Below are 26915 nucleotides of genomic sequence, written 5' to 3' on the forward strand. Positions count from 1 at the left end.
GAACCGATGTTTAAATGTTGTGAAGACACAAAAGCAATTTCTATTTATATAAGGGATGGAATTATGAACAGATGGTTTACATATACATGGTCACAGTTCCTGATGGATAAATACCAAAGACATGACAGATGGCAACAGTTCAGCAGCTAGTTCTCTTTTAAGATTTCTTCTTTTTATTGAGTAATTATATGCCTATTAGCATATACATCCTTTTTCTAGTTTATTTTAGTACAATAAACAATATCAAAACAGAAACAGTAACAACAGTAAACTTATCATTAAAAAAAGGATTAAAACATTAAAATGAGGGGGGAAAAGAAAAAATCTCCAATAATCTTGAAAAAAAAATAGCAAAACTTAACAAATACAATACCAAGGGGATTAGAGTTAAGGCTGAAACAAAAATCAAATCTATATAATTTATGGCCAATGTTTTACATAAAATACCATGTAATACTATATTGTAATCAGAAGAAGGAAAACATCTAGTGCCACTGTAAAATATTGTAACATGTATCCCAATGATATATTGTTTCTTTAATATTCTAAAATTCTAAAAACAGGAATGAACAAACCATGGTTCAAATAAACATATTAGCAGGAGTCACCTACTATGTTCATGGGGGCATATTTTCTTGTAAAGGCATCTAGAATTTCAATTTTAGATTGCAAATCTATCTGCACCTATCTTGTTTCCACTGAACACAACAGCACTCAATGATACATTTACGATTACACAGTTCTTCTCTGAAAATCCCACATGATTACTCATCCAATTAGTGACATGTGGAACAAGTTTCTTTAGATGGCCAGACTGATATTAAGTGCTATAATAACCCACTTCAAACTAACCTCTTAAAGTAGCTTAAAGGTAAAAATTCCTTTTTGGAGCTACTTAAAAAAAAAATCCCAGCAGAAGACGTATTTTCCATTGCCTAATGCATATATGGTTTATAAAAAAAGAGCTAGGGAAGCTATACTACAGCAATTCAGCATCCTTTCTCATCTTAGAACGGACTAGCACCTGGATCAGCTATGCTTATTGGCTAGTTTCAGACGAGACACCAAACTAGGAATTCGCCAATCACGTTGTAGACAAGCATGTAGCGCAAACTACCCACTTAATTTATGGCTCCGTGTGTTGCGTAAAACCAGAAAATTGGATTCAGCAAACACCATTAAGTCGGTATCTTATATGAACACAATCACTAAAACAAATGGCACTATCACTTTGAGAAAAAAAATGGAACAGGGCCGGGACCTCATGAACCCAGCTTTAAATTACAAGCTAGCAGGGGTAGTCAACCTTGGCTCTTTTATGACTCGTGGACTTCAACTCCCAGAATTCCTGAGCCAGCACAGCTGGCTCAGGAATTCTGGGAGTTGAAGTCCACGAGTCATAAAAGAGCCAAGGTTGACTACCCCTTGAGCGACAGTATTCGGGAATTAACCTGCTAACTAGGAAGCTTTCTGGCTTTGCTTCATCCTCGGGGACTACCTACGATTCTAAAGCATGCGCAGTAGAAATTGCAAGAGGATTTAATCCTTAATCTTTTTCTTGAAAGGCGCGGGATCGCGCCCCAAACACTCCGTCCTCCTTCTCAGCTGCTTCCTCCCAACCCAGTCGTTTGCAGCAATAAACGGCGTTCCCTCCAGGGTCGCTCGTTATAGCGGAGAGCTATTTTCTTTGATTATGTCACGATGATTGGTTCCGACCTCCTTTCAACCCGCCCCTTCGAAGGTTGATCGGGTCTAATTGGCTCTTCCTTAAACCCCTTCTTTCCTATGGGATGGAATCGGGGAGGCTCCGCCTTTGCCGTATTCACCCGGTTTGGTTTTGCCCCTCCGGCCTGTGTCGTGCGCTGGTCGGGCCTCGTTGCGTCGGGATGAGCTACGCTCTTTCTCCATGGAGACCAAGCGCCCTGAGATTCCCGGCAGCGTCTTGGATGACCTGTGCAGGTATCGCTTCCGTCCCAAAAAAAAAAAAAACAGCTCGAATGGCCCCTGCGGTCCTTCTCTTCGTCCCCCAAAATGCCTGCCGCCTCCTCCTCCTCCTCCTCCTCCTCTAGCAAGCGGTCCGAGGGACCTCCACAATTGCCTCCGTTTCAGATAAATAATTTTAAATTAAAGTGCTTGGACGGAGGGGCGTTTGGGTCTTGACCCTACTCTGGGATGAGATCCATCCGTTATGCCGAGCCGTCATTCGTGAACGATTAAACAAACTGCAGTTGGCTGGATTTCCACGCAAGGTTAAGCCACAAACCGTGGTTTATCTGCAACAGTTGACTGGGTTCCTGCAACCCGTTAAGCCAGATATTGTGGCTTTGTGCAGTCTGAACCTCCCATAAGGTTCACGGATCAATTCTATAAAATGAATCCTGGTTTTTAATTTCGCCCCCCCCCCTTGTAAACATTTTTGCAGTTCTGTTGAGTTCACAGCAGATTTCCGATAATTTCCAATAATTCTGAAAGTATTAAAAATGTTAATTTTTTCTCTCTCATAACTTATTTAAAAAGTTAAATTCTTTTAAAAATGGGGAACATTCTAAACCAGCTTTAATTAAGAAACTGATCAAAAGTGTTAACATTTATTGTGGAAGAGAACTAATAGAGGTGAAGTACCCATAACTTTATGTGTCTTAAGTGAGGGATAAAACAATAAAAGCCTGAGGCTAAATCAGGCATTTTGGCTCAATTCTGACTTAAATGATTATAAAAATATTGATTAGATTTAAGTAGCGGTCAAAAACAGTTCTTAGCTCGTTTAATTATCTGAATACAAAGCTTTTAGGAATTAGCTTTCTGGATATTTACAGTTATATATATTTGTGTGTGTGTATGTATATGTGTATGTGTGTATCTAATATATATATTAGATACTTAAGTTATTTAATTAAACTGAGCCATATTTCAAAAGATTAACTCTTTTGTTGGACAGGATATTTCTTTAAAAGTCAGGGGTGGAAAATGTAAAATAGCCCCTGGCAAAGTCAAACATTATTAAAGAAGTGTGATGGATTGGATTGCAAATTTATTAAAGTTAATATCAGTAGTTGGTAACCAGAATCCTAGAAGAGGAATTGCCTTATTGTAGAGAAAAGTTGAGATGTCTCTTGGGGTGGTCTTACTCAGATACAAGTATGTAATCTAAAAATACATTTAGGGTCCATGAGATAATTTCTTGGAAAAAGTGTAATTATAGAAAAACATTTAGTTAATGAAGCTGTAATCAAAAAAGGTGACAGCCCATTTAGAACTATTTCAAGATTTTAAAAAATGCTGAGTAGCCCTAATAGATTCAGTGACATATAAATGGAAGAAGTAAATGCTCCCATTTGACATTATTACTAGTGAATGTCTAGTTAACTTTTGGTTACAATGAAAATGGCTTCTGACTGGTAATAACTTTTTAAAAAAACTAGTTTATAGTGGATGGTTTAGGAAAATGGAGGAAAACAGAGGAAAACCAAAATTTTCTGATTCATTTAGAGCAGTATTGTGCAGACTACAGATTTCCAAGATCTGATTTGTTATTACACGCCTGAATTTTTCCACGTTGATAAAACATGCAAAATATTAATTTGATAATTTGTTCTAATAGTTTAATAATTACATTCATATCCCTCATTTTGTAGTTACAGTAATAATTTCTTAAATATTATACATGTTCAGTGTTAAGCTCAAAGATAGCTTGTAAGATAGTAAATTATTCAAAATGTTGTTACAACTTATCCTTATAGAAGAAATATATTATTTGTCCTATGGAAAACACTTGTATGGGCCACATCCCAGTAAGTAGGAGGGGCAAGACAAAGAAAAATTCTGAAGCAGCGTAACTTTAAATTATTTTTTAAAATTATATATTAAAATAAGGAGCCATTGTGGTATTGAAGTTAAGGTGGCTGGCCTAGAAACCAGAAGACTGTAAGCTCTAGGCCTCCCTTAGGCGTAAATGGCCCTGAAGTCATGAGTTTGCTATTGGCCTGGGGACTCAGGGTGATATGGAGTGCATCAGCTAATTGGTTTGATTGTTGTTGCTAAGGCCTGGAGTCACAGTGAGTGAGTTAGATCAAGGCTTTTCAACCAGTGGTACGGGTACTACCTGTGGTACATTGGCACCTGGCAGGTGGTACGCAACCATCCTAGAAAAGTGGTAGCGGGGAAGGGGAATGAGCTGAAACCGGTGGCAGCACCGCACAAACCTGAGCGAGAGATGGCTGGAGCTGCAGGGCTATCAGGGCTCAGTGGAAGCACCAGGATCAGTGCTTCTTCAGGACTGTCAGGGCTCAGTGGAAGCGCCAAGATCAGCGTCAGGCTCCAGTTGGAGCTCGGCACTGATCCTGGCCCTTCTGCTGAGTCCAGAAGACGCGCCAATCATATGGAATGTTGCAGTATCTCCAGGGTCTTGTGATTTACATTCAGATGCTTGGCAACTGATTCATATTTATGACGGTCACAGTGTCCCAGGGTCATGTGAAGTGACCAAAACCTGCTGCAACCACCCAGCAGACGGGGGGAATAAAAAACAAACACCCCCCACCCCACCCCCGCTGCTAATCCTCAACAGAAATGCTCACAACAATGAAAACCTCGGACAGGAGGAAGAGCGCCGCCGGGTGGGCAGGCAAGTGTCTTGCTCGGCTGTGGCTTGGGGGGCACTTTTTTCAGTGCCATTGTAACTTCGAACAGTCACTAAGTGAACTGTTGTAAGTCGAGGACTACCTGTACTTCGTTACTTTTTTCCTTTTTTTTTGGTCAAGTTTTTGACACCTTGCTAGGCAACTGGTGGTACTCGGATATTGCCATATCCTAAAAGTGGTACAATGGGTGAAAAGGTTGAAAATCCCTGAGTTAGATGGCCATATAAAATTTCTGAATGAATGAATGCCAGCTAGGTGACTTTGAGTCAGTCACACTCTCTTGACTCACCTCACCTCACCTCACAGGGTTGTTTTTGTGGGGAAAATAAGAGGCAATAGTATTAGGTAGTATTGTTTGCTGATTTGAATTAACTAGATATAGGTGTGTGGAAGTGGGATGAGGAAATATAATAACAGTTATTTTATTTTACTCTTTTGTCACAATAAACTGGATTGAATAGTCTCAGAGGGTATACCAAAGAATTGCACATGGTTGTGGAGCTGCAGGTTGTGTACCATTGTCCTAAAGAAATTGAATCTTCAGATTTCACTAGTCTTGGTTTTGGTGATCTTAGTCTTAGCCACTGCCATTTGTCCAGCATTAGTATAGTTTCCAGGTGCCTCAAACTTGCCTGCCCCAGTTTTAAATCATTTTGCAACTTGGGCTTGTTTTATAGAAGTATTGGATTCATTTATGTTGTGTATTAACCATAGAAAATAACAAAATACTTATTTCTTACATTTATTTTTTACCTTTGACAGTCGTTTTATTTTGCACATTCCGAGTGAAGAACGAGACAATGCAATTCGAGTCTGTTTTCAGATTGAGCTTGCCCATTGGTTTTACTTGGATTTCTACATGCAGAACACACCAGGATTACCTCAGTGTGGGATAAGAGATTTTGCTAAAGCTGATATCCTTTCTATGTGATTTTGTTAAACATACAAATGATATTAAAACATAGATAGGAAAAAGGTTGCATTGGGGACGATATGCAAACCACCCAGAGTAGGTGGGAATTATGCAGCTTATAAATTTAACAACAACAAAAACAATAATAATATATGTGCACTGCAGAAATAGAAGCAGGGGTTTACATGAAGACAAAGAAACAGTCAAAAGAAGAAAAACATGCATTGGCTGATTATGTAAAAGGTAGCCAAGAACAAACATTGATGCAAATTAAAAATTGGAACTTAATGTACAGGAAACAAAACATGAACATCAAAATAATTTCATAAAAACGTGAGCCAAATGCTGGCAAAGAAAAGTATTACACGGTCAATTTCTACAAAAGAGCAAGGGAAAGTGGATAAAGATAAAAACAAATACCGGTAGTTATAAAATAGAATTAAAGATATTTGCAGATATGTAACATCTAGACAATATAAATTGAAACAAATAAACCATTTTCAAGACAATCAACACTCTAAAGTCTTGGCATGAAATTTAATGCTTTTGAAAGGAAAGGAGATGAGTATGTATCCCAAGGCTACTGAAAACCTGTTATCCTGCTAAGTGTTAAGTTAATGCTTTATATAGCACAGTGTTATTTTGCTATAAGAAAGAAGATAAATGAATGAAGTGTTATAACTTGAAAGTTCAGAAACTGCGTATTAATTTTGAATAAAGCTAATAGTCAATACATATGTTTTAGGACAGAGTTCCCCAACCTTTTCGGCTTTGTGGACCAGTGGAGGGGGGAAGAGGTGACAGTTCTGTGTAGGAGACTGGCAAGCGTGCCTGCCACAGATACAGATCCATCCCCTCTATCCCCCCCCGCCGTTCCACAAAGCTGCAAAGGTTGGGGAACCCGAGTGAGGATGTGCATGTGTGCTTACCCACCACTTCTGTAGCCCTGTTCCGAAAGGCTCAAGTCCTGGTAGTGGGCCAGGGGTTGAGGACCCCTGTTTTAGGATATCACAAATCCATCAAGCTATTATTTTCTGTGATCTGATCTCTTATGCTGATTTCACCTGACTAACCATGCATTTAGCCACTTGAGAGTCTAGGACAGGGGTCCCCAACCCTCGGGCCGAGGCTCACTACCAGGTCTTGAGCTTTTCGCAACCAGGCTGCGGAAGTGGCGGGTAAGTGCACATGTGCATGGGCACATCCCCACTTATGCAAGTAGTGAATGAGCACATGCATGTGCACCATTTGCGCAAGCGGGCACACGTGCCTGCTGCTCATGCAAATGGAGCTATGCACGTGTGTGTGAGCTTGCCCACCGCACATGCAAACCATCCCCTCCCCCACTGATCCGCAAAGCTACAAAGGAGCTACGGGCGTGTGTGTGCACTCGCCCGCTGCGCAAGCAAACATCCCCTCTTCCCCCCTCGCCGATCTGCAAAGCCGCAAAGGTTGGGGAAATCTGGTCTAGGAATTCATTCCGGATTAAAATGCTTAATGGGGGAGTGCTTTATTCGGGAAGGCATTTCCCCAGTTCGGTGGCTCATTGAGTGTTCCTCTGTTTTTGGTTTGAACTTACTGTTTTTCACTTTTATAATTTATTATCTATTTTATATATTTATTCAAATACCAGCTATTAAATATATTTGCATTTTATGAAAACAGTCGTAGCAGAATATCCCATTTACTTTGAATTTGAAAACCCAGTGTTTTTGTGTAAATATGCAGGGGTTGGACTAGATGACCTCCAAGGTCCCTTCCAACTTTATTATTATTATTATTATTATTATTATTATTATTATTATTATTATTATTATTATTATTATTATTATTATTATTATTATTATTATTATTATTATATAATAACTAAGTAGAAAAATATCAAAGAACTATTTCAAAAGGGAAGGCAGTAACCATAAGTTCATTACATTCTGCAACATACTTGTTAAAAAGGAATAGGATTTATTTTTTTTTACAAATTATACCTTTTCTACCATTTTCTGCTTTCATGGGTCATCAAAGGAGGCAGCAGAACAATTTTTTTTCTTAAAACTGAAATTGTTCTAATCAGCTTCATCTAAAAGCATTATTAAAGTTTATTTGGAGCAACTATTGGCGACTAATGTAGATCTCAATTAACAATTGACTTGTATAGTGGCCATTTCAAAATAGCAACAGCACTGAAAAAGTAACATTATGGCCCGTCCTCGCATTTATGACCATCACAGTGTCTCCAGGATTACATAGTCGTAAGATCCTTTATTTGAGATCCTTTGTTTCATGACCTGCAATGATTGCTTAATGACAGAATGGGAAATGACATTGAAAGTCCATCAGAGTCAAATGATACTTCACTTAGTATCCCACTCTAAAATTGTTTACTGCCAGCTTTTTCATGTCATAAACTTGATCAGAGTACATAAACTGGCTTTTTTTTACAACTTAGTCTCAGTGGTTTTAAAAATTGGCAAGGAATGTCGTGAGATTTTTAAAGTTCTTACGGTTAATTAGAACAGTTTCCCAACATTTTGACCCTGTGGAATACATTTCAAAATGAGAGAAACTGCAGTTGAAATGATTGTAAAATGGCTCCTATGGGATAGGCTGTTAAAAAAAAGTATCTCCCCACGGCAGGAGAATCTGATCATTTGTTAAAGAAATTTGGAAGAGTTGGTTGAGAACAAATCACGTAGAGTTCTTTTTTAAAGAAAAAGAACAGAAATTACGTTTGCAGTAAACTCGGTAAACTGTAAATAAAAGCTGGTAAATGCAAGGGGCTTTTGAGAATACAGCTGGAAGTATTTGGGCCATGGGCATACTTAGGAAATAAGAGTTAAAGGAAATTGCAACTTGTACAGATGACTAGGGCAAATAACTCCACAGTTGGCCAGATTTCCCAAATTGTTTTTAATTATCTTAGACATTAAATCCTATCCAGTAAATGAGACAGCAAAAGAACTCTATTTACTAAAGGCAGCATGCTGAAGGGAAGAAAAAAGCAGTAGAAATGTGGTTTTAAAGTTTTGAGATGTGATTTAGTCAATGAATTTCCTTGACTCCCTATACTTTTCAGCCATTGCCCTTTTTTACTCCCTCAAGGCGAAGATGTGCAGAAGGTTTTAGATGAATGGAAAGAGTACAAAATGGGAGTGCCAACTTATGGTGCAATCATTCTTGATGAGACCCTTGAAAATGTAAGATATTTTCTTTTTAGCTTTGTTGAATAGAATTGACAGATTTAACTGTTGACTTTTAAAGGCAATCTGTAAAAGCAGATCTTCCACATATATTTCCCCACTGTAATAGAAATATCTATGTTATTGGTTTCATTTCGTTTTGTTTACTTTAATTCAGACTTTAGTAGCTAACTCTTGTGAATTTAACTGCGTGTCTATTTACCATGAGTTGATTTTTTTTCCTTATAATCTTTTAATTATGATTGAATATTTATGTTTTGCAGGTGCTACTAGTTCAGGGTTATTTAGCAAAATCTGGCTGGGGTTTTCCAAAAGGAAAAGTGAATAAAGAGGAGGCTCCACATGACTGTGCTGCCAGAGAGGTGATTCTGTTTATTATGTTGTTTGACATATTCCTGTCAGAGGATGGGAAAGGGATAAAAACTTATCCAGACAAACATACATTGTCATTCTCCAAACTGAAGCCTTTATAAATAATAGCAGCGTACCTATGGACATTTATAGAGTTTATTGCAGTTCCTCATCTACTTCACCTGTCTGCTCCCTTATTTATATACTTAATAATTGCTTTATTATATTGCTTCTTTTTGACAGCTTAAATTGTGTTTTTACTTTTACCTCTTAGCCTTTTCTATAGCAAATAGGAGGAGGGAAAAATAACTATTGAGTCTCTTGTAAAGCAGCATCTTAGCCACCATTATCTGCACTGACTCTTGGTCTGTCCTTTCCAGCTCTACTTCAGTTCTTTTTGCCAGCCAATCGGCTTTATGGATCTCACTGATTCTGCAGGCTTCTATTGGGCCCTCAACTGTACATTTCCCCTTCTTCCAAGGATTCTTTCTCCAACACTGCCTGCTTTCCTCCAGCAGCTTCCTCAGTTCTTGCTTCTCGATACACACAGTCCAGCACAACCACACCAACCAATCAACCAACAATCTCCTTTCTTAGCAGTTCTGCCCCTTATAAATCTTCACTGGAAGGCAAGCATGTCTGCTTATGCATGTCTTCAATAGTCTGAGGATATTCTTACTGTCTTTATCGCTCTTGTCATGCAGTTGACCAACTAGCAAAACTTCAGTCTTGGGGCTAAGTTACAGTCCAGTCTCAGGCTTGGCAATTCATCCTGCTAACATCCAAGCATTTTTAATTGAAAAGATTTTTAGAATACAAATATAACATTAAATATAAAGTTGGTGTTGACTCCTTAGCAAACTACATAAATACTGTATATTTTCTCAGGAATAGAATATGCATATTGTATATTGTACACGCAACATACTTATATACTTTTCTACATTACATAGATCCTGGGGCCTTTATTTGTGCTTTTTCTGTGTTCCAGGTTTCATTATTGCAAGTGATAAAATAATTTCCAAATTTACCAAGTCTTTTAGGGTATTTGTTTTATTAGAGTTATCTCCTGCTAGTTGATTAAAATTTCCTGGGAGATGGTATGTGATTCAGTCAGTATAGAGTTAAGTAATAAGAGCAAGTAGTGGTGTCTAATCAGAGACAGTATTTCTCTTCTCCAGAAGCCATCACTGGACCTGACAGCTGGACAGCTTTCATCTAGTCTCCAATCTTCCCTTTCTTAGATTATTAAATCATGGTCAGATTGTAGCTTTAGAGAGCTCTAAATGAAGCAGATTATCTGGTCTTTTGGTCAGGTTTCAGATTGGGACATAGTATGGGGATGGCTTTAAGGTTAATGCTGATAAAGATTGTATAACCAACTTGCCTCTTCTTAATCTCTTAGCAGCTTTAATACTATCTATCATGATATTCTGTGTCAGTTCCAGGGATTAGGAATGGGAGACATGATATTATGGTGTTTTTCTTCCTATCTCTTGGACTAGTTCCAGTTGGTGTTGGTATAGAAAGAGATCGGCCCTTTGATGCCTTACCTATTTAATGTCTCAAGGTTCGAAATCACTGGGTGAAATCATTTGCTGACACAGGATCTTTCAATATGCTAATGATACTCAGTTGTATATCTTGACTCCCCCAATTATCAAGGTCATTTCTTGTTGCCTGGAAGCTTAGACTCAACCCTGGCAAGGCAGAGTGGTTATGGATTTTGGGGTCTCCTGGTATCTTTAAGTATGGACAGGGTTGCACTTCATCAGAGAGACCTAATATGTAATTTGGAGGTTCTTCTGGATCTTGAATTCTGTCTGAGCAGCTATGGCCCAGAATTGTCTGGTTGCACCTATTACATTCTTGCCTGGACTGAGATTCCCTTCTCACAGTTACTCATGCCTTAAGCACTTCATAATTGGACTATTGCAATAAATTACAACCATAGGGTTGAGATTAATAGCAGATCATACAGGCAGTCACATAACTATTCAGGCACTGATGGGTGCACCCGTACACCCATGTAACACATCTGTTATTTGAATTGCTAATTATTTACAGGTAGGCCTCAACTTATGACCAGCTGTTTAATTTTTGACAAGCCTAGATCGGGTGCTTTATGGCCCATGAAACATTTATGACCATTATAAAATGCTGTACAACACTCCCCCCCCCCTTGCATGATTGTGTTTTGGGTGCTTGATAGCCGGCTTGCCTTTATGATCAGTTGCAGCATCCTGTAATCACATGATCACAATTTGTTAAGGCTTTTTGCTGGTTCCTGGCATTTTTTTGCTGAATACCGTCAAAAAAAGCCCCATTCAGAACAATGGCTTCACACTTCTGATTGCAACGGTTGATCAATGACTTTGGATTTGCTTATTGACTGTTCCCAAAAATTGTAAAATCAGATCTGGTCATGTGAGCACCTCAACTTACTGCAGGATCATAGAAACACGACCGTAAATCCAGCCTCACTTGTGAGTCTAAGTCGAGGCCTACCTGCATTTACATGATCTTATTATCACTGCACTATTCTTGAGGTGCACATTCAAAACTAGAGGTACGTTCCTCCAACAGAGGTGTGATACCTTTAGCTACTGGAAATCTAATTATTTGAAAAATCCACTAATAATAACAGTATCATTGATTTTCAGTTTCTGTTCCAAGTATCCTTGTATTATATAATTTTAGTAGTTCTGCATATATCTTTTTTTGCTTTCTTAAAACTGTAGTAAAGAGTTACAACTTTAGTCAGATAATATAACTAAGCCAGATTTTTATAGCAAAAGTCTGCATCGGATTTCTTATTTTTTTTCAACCTAAAACAATCATTTCTTTATTTCTAAATATTTGCATAAATTGTATTCTGATCTTATCCTTTTTCAGGTATTTGAAGAAACTGGTTTTGATATAAAAGATTATATTAATAAAGATGACTATATTGAATTAAGAATCAATGATCAGCTAGCACGATTGTATATCATCCCAGGCATTCCAAAGGACACAAAATTTAATCCTAAAACAAGAAGAGAGATTCGGGTAAATCCACCTTTCAACTATAATTGAATGCTCAGATACTAAAAAATTAGTGATATTATAAGATTATTGAGGAATATCATGCATTTTGATAGAAACTCTCACGGTATTTCCTTTATATTAGATCTGCCCAAACTAAGCTGTAAAAATCTGGATGACAGTTAGATGGTAGCAAAGAGTTGTGGTAGTCAAGACTTTTTACAACCTAGGTCTGATGTTTTTCCTTATGTAAAATTCTTTCTTTAGGCAGAGCAATGCAAAGAGAACTATTTCCAGAGCCCTACTGCTAGGAGATAGGAAAGATTAACATTGTTTTTAATCTTTATCTTTGCTATTTACTTTTACTTTTTGTCACATTTTTACTTTTGGGAGAGAACTGAAATCTCCTAATTTTAAACTGGAGTAATGAAATGGGCTGATTTGGACGTCTGCTAGTAGACCAAGGGATCTTATTTCTGATCTATTCCTGATATAATTTAGCTGTCTCTATCATCAACAAGGATACCACTATATTTTGTATTCATGGAGCTTCCTAAAATATATTAGGTGGTCCACAATGAATATGCTGGCGATGATTTCCACTTATAAAGTGGTACTTCCATCTCATCCAGTTTCAAGATTCACTGAACTAAATCTTTTAATTGTTTACCTGGTTACATTATTTATTTATTAAACACATTTGTATAGGTACCCATCTCACCAAAGTGATTCTGGATGACATACAACAGTTGAGTAAAACAACAGATACTTATTTTTTTAATGTAGAATTTTATATTTTTATATTATAAAAATGAATATGCAAACCTTGGGCAGAGAGAGGATAAGAATGGCCACCTCAACAATAGAGCCATCAAACCATGTCTCTGTTTACCTGGAAGCCCCAACCCTGATAACTTTATCAGGCCTTGAGGGACTTCCACAGTGTGAACATGGATGGAGTTAATTAATTTTGGGGGAAAACATGTTCGATAAGGTGGGCACCTCTCCTGGGACCCACCCAATATAAGTCCCTGGCTGATTGCACCTGCAGCATGCCTTCTCTGCCAGATTTAATGAAGTGGGCTGATGTGACTGAGAAATGTCACTCAGATAGCCCAGTCCCATGCATGAAGGGCTTTAAAGGTTAAAATCAGCATCTTGAATTGGACCTGGAAGCAAATTGGCAGCCAGTGTAGCTTACGCAGCAGAAATGTAAAATATGCTGTTCTAGGGGGTGCATATGTCCATGCCACTGCATTCTGCATCAACTGAAGCTTCTGGATATTCTTCAAGGGCAAGATCCATCTAGAATGCATTTCAGCAGTCCAATCTGGAGGTGACTGTTCATTTATTTTCATAAAGCCTTATTTATTAGAGATGAAAAAAATTGTTGTAATGTCACCTTTCTGCTTTGCAAACAGAAGGTAGGAGAACATCAGGAAGAGACAAGACTGCTTAGATTCTAAATGTTTTGAAATAATTTTGTAGCAGCCTTTTTTTACATTACAGATACCACTTGTTCAGTGACCATTCAAAGTTACAATGGTGCTGAACAGGGAAACTTACAACTAGTCCTGAAAGTTGCAGCTGTCACAGTGTCCCGGTGATCATGTGATCGCAATTCAGGTGCTTGGCAACCGTTGCACAATTATGATGGTCAGTGTCCCTTGGTCACATGATTGCCATTTGCAATCTTTAACGGCTGGCTTCTGATAATAAAAGTCACTGGGAAAGATGTCAGGAAGTCACCAGTTGAAGTCACATTATGTGTTTTAACAATCATGATGATTTGCCTAACTGCAATTGGAACTGATGGAATTTTCGTCGTAAGTTGGTGTGGTCATGTGATTTTTCACTTTATAACCGCGTCGCTTCGTAATGGAGTTGCCAGTCCCAATTACCAGTTGTTAACTGAGGACTATCTGTATTTACAATATTTGCTCGATTCAGTATAAAGAATTCAAATTACTTTTTGGTGATAGAAAAGCTTCCTGAAGATATGCTTTATTTCTTGATTAGAAGGTTAGTGGGAGTTATTATTTCTATCTATCGTATCTGTAAAATGTTAAGTAAATCTCTTTTCTGTGTTTCAGAATATCGAATGGTTTTCAATTGATAAATTGCCTTGCCATCGAAATGACATGACCCCAAAGTCGAAGTTAGGTTTGGCACCTAACAAGTTTTTTATGACCATTCCTTTCATCAGGTATGTTCAAAATGAGAGAAGAAAATAAATCTGTTATGTTCCATTTCTGTATTGAGGATTTTAAGGGTGGGATTTTGAAATCCTGCTTCAAAAACCTGAATATTGGTATTCTAATGTTAACTCTTTGCAGACCCTTAAGAGATTGGCTTTCACGACGGTACGGAGACTCTTCAGATAGTGACAATGGCTTCTCATCCGCCAGTAGCAGCACACCACCTAAATCCAATATAGAAAAACAGAGGTAACTCATTGTAAAACTTGCTAACTGCTTTCAAATATAAGTCAAGTGTTTTCCCCCCTGTAAATGAAATGAATAATAATAGTTAATGACATTTACCTGATACCATTTATCAGCTTTACCAATCCTGTTGCCTGTTGGATTCATTGCATTTTCAGATTGCCATAATTGCTTATGCTTATCAAATACTGATAATAACTAGCCTAGCTATTTACAATGCCGATGAGAAATTGTGGAGTTGGTCTAACAACATTAGAGCATCATCATTATCTATCTATCTATCTCATCTATCTATCTCATTATTATGTATCATCTATCTATCTATCTATCTATCTATCTATCTATCTATCTATCTATCTATCTATCTATCTATCTATCTATCTCTATCCATCCATCCATCCATCCATCCATCTATATCTCTACTGTATCTACCATCTATTATCTTCATTCAAAGCATCAACTGTATATTGTTACTCAGTAAAGGCAGCTTTCATTTAGATTTTCTAGAAATTTAAAAAGAAATACTTGCAGTATGAATATGCTGCCCTATCTTTGGATAAATACTTCTCCAATTTGAGCATCTGTGAATTGACTATATTGTATGTATTATGGAGCTATAGAGATCCGTATCTGCGTGCTGTATGTTAGATAAAGGTAATTAAGATTTTTGTGGTAATAATAATCTCCAAATTATTGTGTTCACATTTTGGGATATCATTTATTTGTGTCATGGCAGAATATAGTTATAGCTAAGTGGCCTTCACTGATATACCATGTGGATGGAACTCCACAAATTTCAGCATTAATTGTATTATTTATCAGCATCTTTTAATACTGAAGCCAATGTCAATGAAAAATTAACTAAACATTTACAATGTCAAGGTATATTCTTTACTTTTAATTGATGTGCTGACTATATTACAGCATGTAAAATAATAATGACCTGGTAGAATAGGCCAACATGAAACAGCTTTTGATGTATTCATAATTGGCTGAATGACCGTACTTGGAGACTAATAAAATGATATTCAGTTGGAGAGTAGACTATCAAGTAGAATGCCTCAGAACAATGTCTTGGGCCCTTTCTGTTCAGCATTGTTCTTAATTACCTGGTTGGAGTCATTGAGAGAAAGATTATCAAGCTACAGGTGATGCAAAGCTAGGAACAGCTACTGCTTTAGAAATGAAAGAGGAGATACAAAAACACATGAAGTATACAGTGAGCCAAAAAGAACAAGGTAAAATTTAAAAAGAGAAAAAGGCATCTGGAAAGAAAAATAGAAAGGCATGAGTATAGGCTGGAAGATACTTGACTTGGCAGTGGTACGTGTGAAAAGGTTTGTGTGTTTTAGTAGATTATGAATTGAGTATGAGCCAGCAATGTGATGTAGCTGCTAAGAAAACAAATGTCATTTTGAAACATACCAACAGAGGCAAAGAGTCCAGATTATGGAAAGTATTTTTCTCATTCTAATCTATTTTGGTCAGGCCTCACTTGGAATACATACTGTGTATCATGTTGGCTGGATTGAATTCAGAGAAGGTGTCAGCATGATGAGGGAACTGAAAGCCAAGGCCTGGGAGGAATGACCGTGTTTCTCCCAAAATAAGCCCTATCCTGTAAATAAGCCCTAGTTTGATTTTTACGTGTGCACCTAATATAAGCCCTACCCCCTAAAATAAGCACATGTAAAAATCAAGCTATGGTGAGGGTTGGGTGGAACTGCCCCATACGCCCTACACACGCTTACCTTAGGACCGCTGCAGCCAGACCTCCCATGTCCTAACACCTGTCACACCACTGTGTCACCGGCGTGATGAGCTACATGGCCTCTTGCCACGATTGGCAGCATTGGCACGATCGGTATAACGATTCATGTGGCGTCCTGCCACTTGCGGCAGCACCAGCACAGGATGTCACATGGCATGCGGCCTCAAGTGGCCGCAGAAGAACTCGGGCAGTGGCACTACAGGTGACGGGGCGTGGGAGGCCTGGCTGCAGCGGTCCTAAGATAAGCGGGTAAGACATCCCCTGAAAATAAGACCTGGTGCCTCTTTTGGTGGCAAAAAATATATAAGACCAGATCTTATTTTGGGGGAAACACGGGATTAAAGGAACTGGTTATGTTTAGCCTGCAAAAGAGAAAACTGAGGCCGGGATGAAGGTACAATAGCACTCTTCAGCTATCTAAAGAGTTGTGATAGAGAGAAGGAACTTGTTCTCTGTATCCTGAAGGCCGGAGCAGAACTAATGAGTTGAAATTACAAAAAAGTATAAGTAAAGAAGTGTAGTCTGACAATTGTTTACCAGTTTTTCAATTCTTTTGGAAAAAAGCAATAATGCCCTAAAAAGAAATGTATCACGCTGCTAAATGATTATTTGATAGAATAGTCTTATTAATATAGTTGTATTGTATGATCATAATTGTCTGCTGAACTTTTCTAAAAAGATGTTTTTTTTAATGAATCAGATCCAAACTCCATTATAGTCAGCAGGTGCTTACAGATACACCCGTGGGAGACCAATCAACAAGGCAGAGGCAATTACAACAACAAAAGCCATATAACAATCATTTGGATATGCCTGAAGCTTTAAAACTAAAGGTGACTTTCTATTAAAATTGCTGTTAGGTTAGGTTTGGTGAGAATTGACTTCTAATATGTTTTAAACATATTTTTTTTAATTTCTTGAACTTACCTTTTAAATGGAACAAGATATTTTTAAATAAACTGAACATATTCGTTGGTGAACTTCTGAGAATACTTGGGCTAGAGCAGTGGTTCTCAACCTGTGGGTCGGGACCCCATTTGGGGTCGATCGACCATTTCATGGGGGTCGCCAAGCAAGGCTGTTTGCCATTTTTTTTGTCCGCCATTTTTTTCCCCCTTTTCTGGCGGGTGCCTTACCTCCCTTGGGCTGGGCCAGCTGGTGGTCGGCCTGCTCCGTCTCTGCCGCTTGCCAGCTACGCCTCAGCCGGCGCAGGGGGCGGAACCACGCATGCGCGGCGCTCCTGGGCAGGGAAAGTCCTCGACTTAAGACCGGTTGGGTAGTCCTCGACTTACGACCGGTTTAGTCCTCGACTTATGACCGGTTTAGTCCTTGACTTACGACCGGTTGGGGTCGCGGCATTAAAAAGGTTGAGAACCACTGGGCTAGAGGGATTGCTGCCCCCTTTATTGGATGTCAGCTTTTGATGGGATGTTTGGGGCTTTACTGAGGTTTGTTATCTTGCTTTTTTGTCTGAGTTTGATTCTGTTATTTCCTGAACTCTATTGTTTTGGTGTGTTGTTAGTTGCTTAGGCTCATTGAGAATTGGGCAGCATCAAATTAATGAATGAAAGTAAATTAGATATATTTTGTTATGAAGATAAATGTATTTTAAAACTAATTATTTTCAGTTGAATCCTGTCCTTAGTTCATTTTTTGTTGTTGTTGCATTACTTGCTTAGAATGCACGAGGCAATGGCAAAAAGCAGTATCAAGATATTCCTAATCAAAAAAAGAGAACAAATGGAGTTCAGAATCAACCAGCCAAACAGAATCAAACTTTGGTAAGATGCACAAAGGTAAATGCAAAAGGGAAAGCATTTTGAACTGGAATTGGGAATAATTTTTGCGTCAAGCACTGTGTGTTGGTGACATTATCTAATGGTTGCCCCAGCAATGGCTCTGGAAATGTTTTTCAGTGCTTTGATTGCTGAGATGGGCTTGTGACATAACATAAACCTGGGTATTCAGCTCTGTCTGTTGGCAAACAAAGCATTTGTGCTCAACAGGTAGCTTTTGGGTATTGCTACTCTTAAGGACCACCCCACCTTTAACCTGGGCTTGATAGGAAAAATGGAGAATGTGCTCTGTTAATATCATCCGAGAATGTTAGATATGTTGAGAATATCTTGCAGTCTTTCTGGGATAGTTTTGTTGGTGTTTTCTTGTTAAGCTGCTGCTTAAAATGGTGTAAAACAGCGGTTCTCAACCTATGGGTCGCAACCCCATTTGGGGTCGATCGACTATTTCACGGGGGTCGCCAAGCAAGGCTGTCCACCATTTTTTTTGTCCGCCACTTTTTTTCCTCTTTTCCGGTGGGTGCCTTACCTCCCTTGGGCTAGGCCAGCTGGTGGTCGGTCTGCTCCGTCTCTGCCGCTTGTCAGCTACACCTCGGCCGGCGCAGGGGGCGGAACCACGCATGCGCGGCGCTCCCAGGCAGGGAAAGTCTTCGACTTACGACCGGTTGGGTAGTCCTCGACTTACGACCGGTTGGGGGTCGCGGCATTAAAAAGGTTGAGAACCACTGGTGTAAAATATAGGCATTGAATAATTTATTTTTAGGTTAGCTAGGAAAAGAGTCCCGCACCATGAAATACTATTGGATAATTTTGTTATTTGGTAGTATATTTGGTTAAATGTTCTTGGCTTATGGTAGGTCTGCCATGACTTATCTGTCACCTGGGAAATAACTCCTCCTCCCCCTTCTCCCCATCAAATAGGAAAAGCTAATGGAAATTGAAAAGTTCATGTTTGATTGAGGCAAAGGGAAGCGGCAGCGGCTTGAGTTTCTCGGCTCTGTCCAAAACAAAGAAAGCGGAGACGCAATAGCAGGATTGCTCTCAAGAAGACCCGCATGCGCTGCTCGCTCGTATACGCCAACCTTATTGAGAGCAACCCTCCTGCTGCGCCTCCGCTTTTTTCCACTCGGACTGAACCGCTTGAGTGGGAAGAACGACAAGGAGAAGAGCGGTCAGGATTTGTGCCAGCCGGCCTGCCAGGCAACAAGTAGGTCGGGCAGAGTGACTGGGTGGTTGGGGAGGAGATCGTGGCCGCTCAGGTGGCTGCTGACACCACCGCCAGCAGCTTGGGTTTCTCGGCTCTATCCTAGTGGAAAAGAGCGAAGGTGCACGCGAGCAAGCAGAGTTCAGGCTCCCATTCTCTGTAAAAGAGGATGGGTGCCTGAACCTGCGCGATATTACGGGCATCCAAAAGCTTCCATCTACTCTCCTCTCCTTCAAAGGCAGAAATCGCAGTAGAGAGGAGACTGATCTTTTCAAGGTAAGTGAGTCTGGTGCAACAGGAAGGGAGGGGGAAGATGAGGTATCTTAGTGGATCAAAGAGGCCTTGGGGGCCTGTTCCATCACTAGGCCCCCCCATGGCCTTCCCCACCCTGAGATGCTTCTTGTTCATTTAACAAGCCACGCATGTGTTAATGAGCAGGGAGTGATCTCGTTCAAGGTACGAGATTCCCACGAATTCTCGAGTTATGAATGAAATGGGCAGGCTCCATTACATTCTTAAATCGAGGACTACCTGTACTAATTGAGAGAGGGACTGGCTCAAAGTCACCTAGATGGCTTTCGTAGCTAAAGCAGGACTTGAACTCACTATCTTCTGCTTTATAGCCTGATGCCTTAACCACTAGACCAAATTAGCTCTTTATTTTCAGTTTTGTTTGCTTAAAACAGCGGTTCTCAACCGCCAAGCAAGGCTGTCTGCCATTTTTTCCCCCTTTTCCGGCGGGTGCCTTACCTCCCTTGGGCTGGGCCAGCTGGTGGTCGGCCTGCTCCATCTCTGCCGCTTGTCAGCTACGGTTTAGTCCTCGACTTACGACCGGTTTAGTCCTCGATTTACGACCGGTTGGGGGTCGCGGCATTAAAAAGGTTGAGAACCACTGGCTTAAAAGCACTCCATTACAAGGTGCTTCGTACACAGAATACGGAGATACAGACAATAAAGCGCATAATCCAGTTTTAAATTTAAGCAAATGCTTTATTTATTTAATGATCCTCTGTTTATGAATGAAAATATTTATATTTCTTGGTTGGGTCACAAATCTCAGAATTTTCTGAGAAATGTTTAATGTGATTATCTTTTTAACTAGAAATGTGAAAAGAAGCATTCAAGAAAACTTCAAGATAATTTTGAAACAGGTATGTGTGTTTGTCACTTTAGATAATACAGAATAAAGGTATATAGCATTTATATTTCAGTACATATTACTTGTTAATCAGCAGACAACTTTGTACCTTAGTTTAAATGTCTGTGATTAGTGCTCTATAATTTACAGTGCCCAACCTTGCAAAATCTTTGGCTTTACCCAAGGTATTGTGCTTGAGTCAGAGTTTCCTATTACAGCTGAACAGGGAAAACTAAATCCCTGCACTGATGAACAGTATAGTCATATAGTAACTTCCTAAAGGAGGATTAAATAACAGTTTAAACAACTGTGATTATGATAGTGCTAAAGCTGAGTGCGAAAAGGATACGGGAGGGTTTTCAAGAGTACATTACAGTACTGTACCCAGTTTTATTAGCGTGAAATGGTTTCTGAATAGAGCACTGTACTTTAGTATTAACAATTTCTTTTTTAAAAGTATAGCTTTTCAAAGTGTAAATTCTAAGGAAAGCTGTAAAGTTTAACATTGCTTTAGTTCAGTGGTTCTCAACCTGTGGGTCGGGACCCCATTTGGGGTCGATCGACCATTTCATGGGGGTCGCCAAGCAAGGCTGTCCGCCATTTTTTTTTGTCCATTTTTTTTGTCCGCCATTTTTTTCCCCTTTTCCAGCGGGTGCCTTACCTCCCTTGGGCTGGGCCAGCTGGTGGTCGGTCTGCTCCGTCTCTGCCGCTTGCCAGCTACGCCTCGGCCGGCGCAGGGGGCGGAACCACGCATGCGCATTGCTCCCGGGCAGGGAAAGTCCTCGACTTACGACCGGTTGAGTAGTCCTCGACTTACGACTGGTTGAGTCCTCGACTTACGACCGGTTTAGTCCTCGACTTACGACCGGTTTAGTCCTCGACTTACGACCGGTTGGGGTCGTGGCATTAAAAAGGTTGAGAACCACTGCTTTAGTTGATGCTTGTGTTCTCTTATTTGAGAGCAAGGTTACAAATTCTGCAAGCTACCGTTATGAGAACATGTCTATTGTAACAGTATACTTTTGATGTTAATGATCACCGTCTTACTAAAGATGTCGCAAACCTATGGTGTTGTCATTGCTTATTCTGAAGATTAATAATAAGTGATAAATTGGAAGATCGGGATTTAAAGGAGGAACAGGACACAGTCTTGGGACAAAGGCCATTTTCATTTAGATCTGCTTTGACTAAGGTAGCTTTCTCCAATCTGCTGCCCCTACCGTACCCAGTTTTATTAGCCTATAAAACTATGTAACTCTAATCTGATTATAGCTCCCATACTGTCCCAATTTTTAAATTAGTGAATGTCTAAGTAATATGCTACTCTATATTTGAAGTTTTCTTAATACGAAATTGTTTTGACCCCTATTTATAACTCACTGCTAAATTCTTTATTCTTTTTAATGTAGAAACAGCGTACGATTTGTGCTGCCTCAGCGAAGACCAGCAAGTAGACCGTGGACAATCGGTGTCATGCAACGGCCATTGCAAATTCTCTTTCTCCTCACGTGCTTTTCTGAGCTTCAAGTTTGACCATGATGCGATCATGAAAAATTTTGACTTCTGAAGCTTGGTTGTTTGGACAAGCTGGCTAGAGTCCTGGCACAGAGCGATTGAGTGGGTTTTTAAAATCCAATTTTTACATTTTCTCAGGTTTTAAAGCAATGCAGGGACCTAGTGGTGGACTGGAAGGTCTTGTTCTCATTGTAATATGGGAGTAGCACCATACAGTGTTGCACTTTAAATGCAGTTTAGCTTTTACCTGCAAAAATGCTTTCCAGTGTATCATTTAGTAGTTCCTAGCTATGCATTAGTGGGCATTTTTAATTCATTTGTCTAGATTTTGGAGGAGTATTTTACTCTTGGGCCGTGTTAACCTTTTACACATTTAAATTACTCTTATGTATCATATTGGTTTTTTTGTGATATTTTGCAGTACAGCTGCTGAAAAACCCGTACAGATTTTCTGAAGAGTACCATATTCCGTACTGAGCAAAGGAGCCAAGTATTGTACGATTCAGAATTGTTGAAAAGCAACCTTTTGCTCTGAGAATTGTTCTGCTTGGGATCTTATATCATTCAGATCAATTTATTTCCCCATCTTCATTGTTGCACTGTACTGGAACTTTTTTAAAATATAGGCATGCTTTAAAATTGTATTATTAGTGTGATATTTTATCTTACTTTCTGTTCAATAGTTGTGTTTGTTTCAGCTCCAATGGAAAGATGGTGGTGATATTGGAATGTGTCTAATATAACTTTTACTGTTCCCCATGTGTGAAATGTCTAAGCTGTTTCCAACCAGAATTACAGGTTCTTTGAAAAATGAAATATGAAAATGTATGTTTAAGGAGATAATTCTAGCAGTTAGAATAAATTAGTTTTTGGAAGTAGTGCAAAAGGAAAAAAACAACAACATTATATGAAATTACACGGCTTATAGCTTTTGTGGCAACCAAACTAAGGAAAACATACTCTAGCCAATCTCAAAGCCCTATTAGTTATGCTGCCTGTGACAGAAGTTTCATGGATGGTCTGAGGAGATTTTCCAGTCCAATGGAGCTGTACAGTTTAAAATCTCCTCTTAAAAGTAGTACGAGAGGGAATTAACTATATCAGCTTCAGATTGGCAGAACTGATAGCCTGAATCAGGAAAAAGCATCATTGAATCATTTTGATCCAAAGCTGGTTCTTTTCCCACCTTGGAACACCATATATTGAGACTGTGTGCCATTTACTGCCTATAGAAACACCACCAGTTGACTTAGAAGGGTTTCCACAGTAATGGAATTATTGGCAAAAGGGCACCACCACCCTATACTAATGTTTTCATTCAAACAACAACAAGGATGTTTGTTTCTACTGTTCACTAGGTTTGTATCATTTTCTTTCAGTATTTTGGTCTAACTTAAAATTGAGTTTGATTTCAGAGTAGTAGCTCAAAAATGCATTGTGCTACATCAGTGAAAACATGAAGCGGAATAGCAACAAGCAATAAAACCTGAATTTATAGTCCTAGCCCAAGGTGCACTGAAGGAATGTCTATAAATAGAGATTGTATAAAACCTGCTACTGAATTTTGTTTCCTCAGTGCTTTAGCCTTATTATGACAGTTTGGATTCACAATATTCACTGAGGTTTCTGAAATTTATCTAGAGTAGGCTTGAAAGTTAAGCGTAGCCCATTCGCTTGCAAAATTCTTGCAATATACAGTTTTCTGTTAAGGGATTATACAATGAAATGTACATGTAACTATCATAAACCTCTTGTTCATAATAACAAAATAGTTGCAGATTAATTTCCAAGTAAGTTCAGTTTTCTTTATTGATCATTTTGTAAATAATTGAATTACAGACTAACCTAGTTGCTATATGCCTGCTTACTGTATCCAGCATTTATTTCATAACATGAAGTTAATTGGATTTGCATTATCTGTTAAAAGTAAGATAGTTGAAAAACTGGTGATGAAGATGCCATATTCTTTTGTTTAATCTTCATCTGTGAAAATAACTTTTTGGTCAGTATTTAATGCAGGTAAACTCTTCTAGTAATAAAAGTGCCTAATTTGCTAACTTCTCAATCACTGCAAATTGGATTTTCAGGCTGCTAGTGCCAATATTCTTCTGATGTGTACCTTGATTTCCAGGAATGTTACTGTTTAATGCTGCTTCCTTTGTATGATGCCATTAATAAGAGGAACTTTGGCACAGTTTTGTGTATTTTGAATATGAGGTGCTTACGTGTTATACTAGCAATGTGAGATTAATTTTCCTAAGTGTAAAGTAACTTATAGGGCCCACATTCTTTCCTTTTGAATATAGAAAATGTTTTCTGTTTTGCAGAGAATAATTTCTTAAGAAAATCCAGTGTCTGACTACTACTTTGTTGAGGGCTTTCCAGGGACTCTAAAAGACTAATTTTGGTTTATTAATCTAGCCTTAATACAGGTTGCAAATTAACATAGCAACATATGCAATAATTATCACTTTTACCAGATATTATATTGCACATGGCTGTATTCCTTAATTTGATTCTATCATGTCTTAAAGTATGGAAAATAATGTAATAGTTCCTGGGTGCCCTGCACTGTGAACATTTCAGATTGTTTACCTCTTCAGTTAGTAATTATGTTTTTATTTTCTTGCAGAGAGCTTAAATATTACACTCACATATTCCAAAATGCAGGCCTATGGTTTTCTTCTATGTATCAGTGAAGACAAGGTAGTTCATTGGCTGTAACTGATTCTTGTTTCTCTAATGGGGCATTTTAAAGGATGAAAAATAAATGATCTGTGCATGGATCTGAACTCATCTCCATAAAAAACATTACTGTTTGACTGTTGGATTCTGTACTGCTGTCTAGCAGAGGGCATAGCAATTATTAATCTGCCTTACTTAATTGAATTAAGTATGTCTTTTAAGATCAAGTTAAGTCTGCTATAAAAATATAGACTAAATCATCGGGGGAGTGTTTCTATATGTATGCTTAGTAAAGCTTTACATTTGTTCTTAACCTTTGTCTACTCTGTTAGGGATATATATATATTTTGTGTGGCATGAAGTCTCATATCTTTCTTTGGATGCTTTTAAATGTTCAGAGAAAACAGATTGAAAGAAGTATTCCAGCTTCAATTCTTCATTTTTTTCTGGATTATGGGCTAAATTTAAGCAGAATTTTAATAGATTTGTTATACAATTGTACATGTTTGTTTCAGTTTAAATGTAAAGTTTATTTCCAAGGCTGTCAAATATACAATGTATGATCACACAGTTAAGTGATGTATTGATATACTCTTTTACACAGTTTTTGGTTATTATCACAAAGTAGGGAGTGCCGAATGAGTTAATAAATATGTACTTAAAGCAGCTTTTGATATTTTACATCTAGAGGTGATGGATAGTGTAAGTGCCTCTTTTCCAGTGGTTTTTTTTTTCATTGCTGCCTGCCTGAAATTGATCAATGACATTCTTTCTGCCTGGTAGCAATGTTGCCTGAGATGCTATTTTAAATTTCAGATCAAACACTTTGTGAGATTTTTCTGGTTAGATGTGTAGATTTTGATTTTCCTATCCTAGATCAAGTATGTGGAACATGGATATTTTGTAGCTATTAATCATGAAGCACTCAGTTCAGATGTTCTGTTCCTCCTTTTTACATTTGAATTCTTATAGGTACGTCTAATCATGTGCACTGTGAAGGCTTCCTTATAGGAAAGCTGCCTATTACTAAAATTGGAATGTATTTAAACATGTGTATTTTATTCAAGAAGTGGGAATTTGACTTAAACTGCTACTATATGCTGAAAACACAGATGGATTCAAAATGTCTTCAATGCTTATATTCAGTATACATTTCACTTGTTCCTCCAAGCGTGCTTATCAGAAATGATGTAAGAAGGTCCCATTTTTCTTACCTGAATCTTGAAAAGACCTATGTTTTTATGGGTTTTGAATTACGCATTCATTTTTTAATATCAATATTCAGTCTTTTGTTTCATTGATCAGGATTCATCAATCAAACTTGTTGCATATATTCAAGATTTTGGATTTTCCTTAGGCAAAACAGTATCACATATTAGATGGCAACGATTTTTTTTAAACCAAGGGGTGTTTCTAAAGTAATTTTGTATGTGACAAAAGTTTCTAATAGTTTTGTATGTGTGGGGTGTGTGTGGATGAAAATACAGCTGGACACATATAAGCTTTTTGATGTGATAAAAGTAATTATAATTTGGTTAAGTAACATCATAAATATTAGAGAATTAAAATTAACCTGTAATTTTAGAAAAATAAACTGCATATTGGGGTCCTGTTTGAAATGTGTTTTTCTGAAGTTGTTTTGTTAATGTTGTGTAAAAACAGCTTTTTGCAACATATTGTAAAATGTTATAAAATCAGTTTTTCAATTGGTAAATCAGTTAAATAGTCCAGTGTCGTAAAATGAATATACAGTATTCATTGTGGCTTATTTGTAGAAAATGTAAAAATCTTTCTATAATGGCACATATATTAGTGGAAATATAAGTTTGATGTCCAAATTAGTTTTTCTTGACCAGAGTTTGTTTATTCCTTAAAGACCAATCTTAATCCATTGTAGTGAGTGGTCTCTCAAACATGTTAAGGTGTTTTTCTTTGTTTTTAAATAAAGCAATTGTTAATATTCACTGTTACATGGTATAAAAGAATGACACTGCAATAGTAATAGCTTGTTTTTGATGAGATGGCAATGAAAATTACAACCAAAGATGCAGTTATAGTAGGTAATAAGAATCCATTTGAGAATTTTTATTGTTTGACACTTGGTCTAATATATATGGTTCAAATATCTTTACTGCTTGACAAGACCTAAGGAAGATTTGGGGCAATAGTGCAGATTTTTGCAATAATTTGATCTTCAAAATGTTATTTTACTATTTTTAACAGCAAGAAACTTTGGT

General features: G+C 38.2%; 1 protein-coding gene across 1 annotated transcript; it reads left to right on the forward strand.

Moving 5' to 3' along the window:
* The first annotated feature begins 1806 nt into the window (after positions 1-1806).
* On the forward strand, positions 1807-22883 carry DCP2 (decapping mRNA 2). Its single transcript, XM_015822392.2, has 11 exons — positions 1807-1959; positions 5403-5554; positions 8620-8747; positions 9014-9112; positions 11997-12149; positions 14219-14331; positions 14462-14572; positions 17041-17173; positions 18020-18121; positions 20443-20491; positions 21888-22883. The coding sequence occupies exons 1-11, from the start codon at positions 1907-1909 to the stop codon at positions 22043-22045; spliced, it is 1251 nt and encodes a 416-aa protein (XP_015677878.1). The 5' UTR covers positions 1807-1906; the 3' UTR covers positions 22046-22883.
* Positions 22884-26915: the final 4032 nt, after the last annotated feature.

This window comes from Protobothrops mucrosquamatus, unplaced genomic scaffold (assembly GCF_001527695.2).
Source record: "Protobothrops mucrosquamatus isolate PMUCROS unplaced genomic scaffold, P.Mucros_1.0 scaffold1545, whole genome shotgun sequence".
NCBI lineage: Eukaryota > Metazoa > Chordata > Lepidosauria > Squamata > Viperidae > Protobothrops > Protobothrops mucrosquamatus.